This window comes from Oncorhynchus gorbuscha, linkage group LG25 (assembly GCF_021184085.1).
Source record: "Oncorhynchus gorbuscha isolate QuinsamMale2020 ecotype Even-year linkage group LG25, OgorEven_v1.0, whole genome shotgun sequence".
Taxonomy (NCBI): domain Eukaryota; kingdom Metazoa; phylum Chordata; class Actinopteri; order Salmoniformes; family Salmonidae; genus Oncorhynchus; species Oncorhynchus gorbuscha.
This window is the reverse complement of record NC_060197.1, coordinates 44,603,839-44,611,751: the sequence shown is the minus strand read 5'-3', so window position 1 is coordinate 44,611,751 and position 7,913 is coordinate 44,603,839. Positions and strand designations below refer to the sequence as shown.

The 7,913-nt window shown below is 41.4% G+C and overlaps 1 protein-coding gene across 1 annotated transcript; it reads right to left on the bottom strand.

Moving 5' to 3' along the window:
- Nucleotides 1-645: 645 nt before the first annotated feature.
- On the bottom strand, nt 646-7,046 carry cd68 (CD68 molecule). The gene is made up of 6 exons (XM_046328655.1): nt 6,685-7,046; nt 4,623-5,188; nt 4,112-4,228; nt 2,674-2,743; nt 1,695-1,880; nt 646-1,165 (listed from the first exon to the last, which is right to left on the bottom strand). The coding sequence occupies exons 1-6, from the start codon at nt 6,731-6,733 to the stop codon at nt 1,023-1,025; spliced, it is 1,131 nt and encodes a 376-aa protein (XP_046184611.1). The 5' UTR covers nt 6,734-7,046; the 3' UTR covers nt 646-1,022.
- Nucleotides 7,047-7,913: the final 867 nt, after the last annotated feature.

The following is a 7,913-nucleotide window of genomic DNA, read 5'->3' as shown; positions in this document are numbered from 1 at the left end:
ATTCCCTTTGATTAACTGAGTGGAATACATTTTTTTTTAAAGGCCCATGATTAACCTCATCTAGATTACGATTCGGAAATCAAATAGCCTAATAGGCCGTTCTAAAGGGTTGAGGGCAGTGGTACAAACACAAAGAAATTAATAATAAGAAGAAAAGAAACACAAGACAGCATAGGTTCAAAATCCAGCTATAGTAGAAAGCACATTGTGAAATACTGCACTGAAAGTTTCTGACGTAGAAGGTAAAACAAATACAGACACAATAGTTGATGGTTTGTCGAGCACCGGATATCACAGTAGTACCGGATATCACAGTAGCACTGGATATCACAGTAGTACCGGATATCACAGTAGTACCGGACATCACAGTAGCACCGGACATCACAGTAGTACCGGATATCACAGTAGTACCGGATATCACCGGACATCACAGTACCGGATATCACAGTAGTACCGGATATCACAGTAGTACCGGATATCACAGTAGTACCGGATATCACAGTAGTACCGGATATCACAGTAGTACCGGATATCACAGTAGTACCGGATATCACAGTAGTACCGGATATCACAGTAGTACCGGATATCACAGTAGTACAAATGACACAATCTAAAATGTTCAGCAGCCAAAGAGTTCAGAGTGAGTATATTCAAAGTCAGTATATTTTAATCCTAGTATCTGATCCAATACATATGATCCACCTCAATTAATGAATGTACAAATCAACTTAAATGAAACTGCCGGTCTACAACGCTGAAATATTCCCTCATCTCATCCATATAGAAAGTTTGTGTGTGAGCGGTACAGTTAGATAGTTTGTGTATGAGCGGTACAGTTAGTTAGTTTGTGTATGAGCGGTACAGTTAGTTAGTTTGTGTGTGAGCGGTACAGTTAGTTAGTTTGTGTGAACAGTTGGGGTTACAGCAGTGTTAACAGTTAACAGCAAGTGACAAAAACACGATGGTGGGTGTATTGAGACTGTGAGCTGATACAGTGCGCCCTTTGACCCCTGAGTGGCTCTTCAGAGGGACTGGTAGCCATCTGATCTTTTTCGCCTGCTCAGGAGATAGGCCACCACCACGATGATGATGAGGATAAGGAGGACAATCCCCACAGCAATGGCCACGCGGTAGTCAGCAGGTCTGTCGGCGGGGCAGGGGTCAGCTGGAACACAGACAAATGGGTTTAGGGTCAGAGCTAAGGCTGGATGGAATCTGCAGGGGGACATTTTCACATTTCCCTAACTATGCGAGTGTTAGATATCTAATCTAGACAACTGAAGCTATTAATCAATTGTTAAGAGTATTTGGTTTGGATTGGTTTCATTTGTCTGTATTGGTTTGAATCGGTTTGGTGAATCAACCACTGAGGACCAGAGAGGAACAATGACATGAACAGATGAAACATGTTTGTTTTGTTTTTGTAGTAATCTAAAAACCCGTAAACACATACTGGCAATGCAAAACGTCAGAAGACATTTAACATGTTTGTTTTGTTTTGGTAGTAATCTAAAAACCCGTAAACACATACTGGCAATGCAAAACGTCAGAAGACATTTAACATGTTTGTTTTGTTTTTGTAGTAATCTAAAAACCCGTAAACACATACTGGCAATGCAAAACGTCAGAAGACATTTAACAGGTTTGCCCTGAAGTTTAGTATGTTCAACATTGCAATGCAATGGGATACATACATGTGCCGAAGTCCCACTCCTTGGTGATGTTGAAGGCCTGTATCCTGTCCTGGGTGATGTCCAGATAGAGACCTTTTCCCATGAAAACTGATTCGCTCTTGCAGGAGTAGGAGTGGCCAACCTTAGCGTGGAAGAGATCCAGTGACCCATTTTTGGCGACGTAGGGTAGAGACTTTTTGCCGTTGTCTGCAGCATAAAAACAATCAACCAATCAAACGTCACCATCACAAATGTATCATTTTTTGTCTTCGACCACAGGGAAGTGTTGGTGAAAAAACATTAAAACTGTGTTAGTCTACATGGCATTAAAAAGTGTTTGTTTATTCTGGAAACAGGTGCACTACTGTAAATTCCCTATTCAAACATAAGGCCTTGTTTCAGTCATATGACGCAGACACACATACAGATATAGGATCTTAATTTGAGCCCGTGTTTGCTTCAGCAGGAAAATAATCCTGCAGCAACAGGAAATGTGAATTCTTCTGTGGATTATAATTCATGGACATTTTCTGTAGGGGTTGATACATTTTTCTTTAGGGCAAATCAAGTATGAAATTTCAAAGTGGAAATTACAAACGGTAGAAGCACTTTTAAAACTCAAATACACTACAAGTTTGCATTTTCCTGCATGCAGGAAAATGATCAGTAACTAAAAAAAAGAGTGATCAAATGAAGATCCTACATCTGTAGATGTGTTGGTGGTTGGTAGTTAAGCAAAGCCGTGTTAATATTTACCCTTATATTACACAATCTCTTCCAGAGACTGACATATCAATGCAAACAAGCAACTGATGTGGGCCTATGAAAAAGTCCAAAGTGTCAACCACAAACCGGAACTTTTGGTGGAGATTATTACATTTACTGCATGAATAACACTGGCTGGGGGTTAACACGTACATCGTTCTATAATGTGTGGTCCACTGCACTGACAGACAGGTTGGAATAAGAATCTCTGTGCCCAGACGGCATGTAACATTACCTCCAGATGTTAACGGGTAGGAAAGAGAGAAAGACACCGTGTCAACATAGACAGCGTTTTGGGTGGTGTTCTGAAAAAGACGAGAGAAAGATTTATTTTTTCACACACACACACACACACACACACACACACACACACACACACACACACACACACACACACACACACACACACACACACACACACACACACACACACACACACACACACACACACACACACACACACACACACACACACACACACACACAAGGAATCACCTAATCAAACGTTTTGTATTGCGTCACAATGGCAGTAAAGCAATGTTTCATCTACCATTATATATTTCATGACCCTCCTAAGTAACATCAACACTAAAATAATATGACAATATCATGATTTCACAGTACCACTAGACAGTAGCTAGAAAAATTACAACGTTGCAATCTAACCCAGTCCACTAATTCATCACTTTTTCCACACAAGGTTGCTAGAATTTCCCTAACAGGATGCAGAAATATGTCTTCTGCCACGCTACTTCCCCTTTACAAGCCAATGTTCCCTTTTGAACACAGTCAAACAATTTACCAATTGATCATAACTGTGTAGATTCATTTTTAAATGTTTTATTTAACCTTTATTTATTTAATCTAGGCAAGTCAGTTTAAGAACAAATTCTTATTTACAATGACGGCCTAACACCGGCCAAACCCTCCCCTAACCAGGACGGCGCTGGACCAATTCAAATCAAATCAAATTGTATTTGTCACATGAGCCCGAATACAACAGGTAGACCTTACAGTGAAATCCTTATTTTGTGCCGCCCTATGGGCCACCCGATCACGGACGGTTTTGATACAGCCCAGGATAGTTACTGTGGAGCTTGATACACAGGATGTCAAAGTGATGTGACAAGGTGAGCTTTATCTTAAGGTCAGGACCATGTGACCTGACTAGGAAAAACTCGGGAACATATGTGACATATAGAGATATAGGGCCCGGAGTTTGTCCAGGTCCCAATGCAAGGAAAACCTCCTGGCCCTTTGATCCAATACTTTAAAAAAAAACACTGGCACATGTAGAATAACCTCATTTTCATGCATGTCTTGTTTCCCCATACACAAATAACCATTATTCAACATTTTACAAACAGTGTTCGATTAATCATTATAGATCTCCATAAATGTAATAAACGGTCAACAAACTACAGGCTAATCTCTATACATGCTGTAAACTCGGGTCATATTCAATAAGGCTCACAGTAGCAAAAAAAAGAAGAATAAGTTTTCCAACAGAAAGCGAAAAAAAAAATGAACGATTCTTATTGGACAAGTTCAGGTAGTCTCTCTCTGTTTCAGTACATTTTTCTTCTGTTTGGTGCCTAATGAATAATACCCATGGGGTGGTTGTCCTTTTTCTCAGTGGGTAGTGATGATAGGAGTATCGAAGCCTTTCTTACCTTATTAAACATGAAGGTGATGAAGCCCTCCGTGAACGTGAGGGTTAAGTTGGCCGTGGATTTCTCACAGCCCCCTTCAGCATATGTCTGCACTGGTTGAACGATGAATACCCCTGTCTGGAAAATGAACAGATGACATTAGTTGTACGTACACATGTCATACACACACACAACGGCGTAATGTTGAGGAAACAGAAGATGAAAACACAGAGATGCCTTATGGCCTCTACCACGTGTCAATATGATGGAGGATGGTAAAAAAAATATATATATCATGGACCTACAAAACATCAACTGAAAGAGTTGGTAACTCAGTGGCTCAATACATGTGATAAACTTGTAATAACTTAGGTGACACGGGGAATTTTTTCCCTGTTTTGCAAAAGCCTCGTATGATGCACTCTCATGGGCAACGCACTTTCAGTAAGTCTTAGTTGGCCCCAATTTGACCGTTAAAATAATCAGCCAATGTGTTCTTGGTGTTTGTCATGAGGCTCACACGGTGCTGTACCTTTCCAGTGTCTTCCACTCTGATCTGCAGGGCCAGCTGGGCCATCAGACACAGACCCTTCTCCGACTTGAGAGTGTAGTTTCCCACGGTCAGGTTAGCAGGAGGGGTGGGCTGCGGTTGTGGAGTGGCAGTAGTGGTGGGAGCATGTGTGGTGGCATTGGCTGTTGTGGCATTGGCTGTTGTGGGGGCAGCTGTGGTGGCATTGGTTGTTGTGGCATTGGCTGTTGTGGGGGCAGCTGTGGTGGCATTGGCTGTTGTGGGGGCAGCTGTGGTGGCATTGGCTGTTGTGGGGGCAGCTGTGGTGGCATTGGCTGTTGTGGGGGCAGCTGTGGTGGTATTGGCTGTTGTGGGGGCAGCTGTGGTGGTATTGGATGCAGTCGTAGTGGGTGTAAGAGTTGTAGTAGGAGCAGCTGTGGTGGTATCATTCTGTGATTCTGTGGTGGGTAATGCAGTCGTAGTTGTAGTAGAGGTTGTGGTAGTGTCGGACGTGAGGCCAAACTCAGAGGCGGGGAAGACAGTTGCAGATGGTTTGGATCTTTTGGTATCCTCTTGAGCAGATGCCAGCGCTTCAGGAGGAGAAAGAACCAATAGTAGTTAACATTTAATCTTGTTTGCTAATGAGATATTCTCCAGCGTCATCGTTGGATGTATATCAAATCACTTGAATTGAGGATTCCATAAACCGGGATGAATGGTGAAGTAACTTTTTCAAATCTTGATTTAGAGAATTAGGTGTTGGCTTTAGTCCATGAACCCTGCCCTAAAATACATGTGACTACAATCTTTGAAAAATCTTGCTTTCTAGAACCTAAACAGGTTCTTCAGCTGTCCCCATAGGATAACCCTTTGAAGAACCTTTTATTGGTTTCTAGGTATCACCCTTTTGGTTGCAGGTAGAACCTTTTGGGGTTCTTTGTAGAACCCTTTCCACAGAGGGTTCTATCTCGAAGCCAGAAGGGTTCAACCATGAGGACAGCTGAGTAACCCTTTTGGAACCTTTTTTTCTAAGCATTTCGTCTGAAACATGAAACCTGCAACTTGGTGTGGGTTTATCCGGAAGTGCAGAATGCAATATTTCAATGCCTTCCGTGTAGGCTGCAACAACAACCTCGACTTAATGCCGCATTCACGTGCTATAATACATTTGGGGCAGGGACAGAATTAGTATTCATGCGTTCTGGTATGATGTTGGCCATACATACATTCGTTTAAATCAACTTTATCGTTCACCTTTTATTATTTAATTGGCTAAATATATAGCGCGTTCGCTTTGTATTCGGAACTATTAGATACTCGGATATGTCCGACTTGCTAACTGGTTATAGTTAAAGACGTGCCGCGTTCAACCAGCTAGCAAGTCGGACATTTCCGAGTTCCAACTACAACTTGAACGTGGTATATATTTAGCATATCAAATAATAAAAGGTGAACGATAAAGTTGATAAAAACGAATAAATATTTAGCTAACATCATACCAGAATGCATGAAAACGAATTCTGTCCCTCCCCCATATGTATTATTATATAAATATAATATATTTTTTTTGTATTTTTTTTTGTTTTACTTTCTGTGAAAGCTCTGTCCTAACGCGGCCGTAACACAACGATCATCAGAAACCATTTTTAAAAATACATTTAAAAAGCTCATCAGAATGAACATTTCATAATGATTTATTAGACAACAAATCGAAACTCACATGACCATACTTCAACTAACTCGTGGAAAACAAAACACATAGGCTACTACTCCGTTAACGTGATTAGGGGTATGGAATATGGAAAAAAATATATGGAAATAAATAGGCTATGTAATATAATGATCAGAAATAACACATGGTTATTGATTTGCAGGGAATTTAACATCAGAGAAAAGAAAGCTTTTTCAACCCCTGAAACAGAAAAATAGGTGGATCCCTTCTTACATCATTAAAATGATCTAAACTCCATATCATTACATTTTGGGGAATATTTTATGTTTTTTTAACCTGAAAACATTCAGTTTGAGATGAGTAGCAGATTGACCAACAAATCTATTCTATTTAGGAAAATCAGGGGGAACTTACCTGAGACAATAGCGCTGAGTATAAACACGAACAGAATTACCTTCTTCATTTTGACTGATTCTATTATTCGACTTTCAAACCAATATAATAGCCTAAAATGTGTCTGACCCAGACTCTTTATCCCGGAGATGTAGGCTAGCCAGACAAACGACCACAGCAAAATGGAGAAATGTGTCGATCAGCAGCTGCGTTATACGAAGGAAACGAAACTAAACCAACAAGTTCGAGGAAGTTGGAACTATTCCTCAGTCACTGCACAGTCAGACCACGAGCGTTGAGGTTGAGGTAGATATTGCTCAATAAACTGATGGGGTCCGTGCTAACCGGAAACCATGGGACGTCCCTACTCCAATTGAAGTTGAAATGTAAAATGGTAAGGGTTCGGGTAGGGGTTACATTTAAGGTTAGGGTTTAGGGGAGGGACGTCCCAAGGATACCAGATAGCGGTGATCAAACGGATACAGTAGGAATAGGATAAGAAGCAGAACGTAAGAAAACGAAAGTTGGGCTAATAATATACCTATTTATTTGAATTGTGATAAGAACAGACTGTCATTGTCTCGTGTTTTGATGAAGATTATGTTAGACAGAAACAAATCTATAATTTCGGGGACTTCAATAGGCCTTAGGTTTGGAAAGTCTCAACCACAGATCATGCAATGGTCTTGAGTTTTACAGCTGTTGGGGTCAAAATCATGTGACAAAAAAAAACAGGAAATAAGTCACACCTCTAAATGGCATGCACACACACACACACACACACACACACACACACACACACACACACACACACACACACACACACACACACACACACACACACACACAGACAGACAGACAGACAGACAGACAGACAGACAGACAGACAGACAGACAGACAGACAGACAGACAGACAGACAGACAGACAGACAGACAGACAGACAGACAGACAGACAGACAGACAGACAGACAGACAGAGGGGGAGAGAGGGAGAGAGAGAGAGAGAGAGAGAGAGAGAGAGAGAGAGAGAGAGAGAGAGAGAGAGAGAGAGAGAGAGAGAGAGAGAGAGAGAGAGAGAGAGGGGGGGGAGAGAGAAAGAGAGAGAGAGAGAGAGACAGACAGACAGACAGACAGACAGACAGACAGACAGACAGACAGACAGACAGACAGACAGACAGACAGACAGACAGACAGACAGACAGACAGACAGACAGACAGACAGACAGACAGACAGACAGACAGACAGACA

Coding starts and splice junctions, on each gene's coding strand:
- cd68 (XM_046328655.1), bottom strand. CDS start 6,733: ATGAAGAAGGTAATTCTGTTCGTGTTTATACTCAGCGCTATTGTCTCA. Junction 2,744..4,111: donor TCACCTTCATGTTTAATAAG/GTAAGAAAGGCT, acceptor CGTCTTTTTCAG/AACACCACCCAAAACGCTGT. Junction 1,881..2,673: donor CTACCCGTTAACATCTGGAG/GTAATGTTACAT, acceptor TTTATGCTGCAG/ACAACGGCAAAAAGTCTCTA.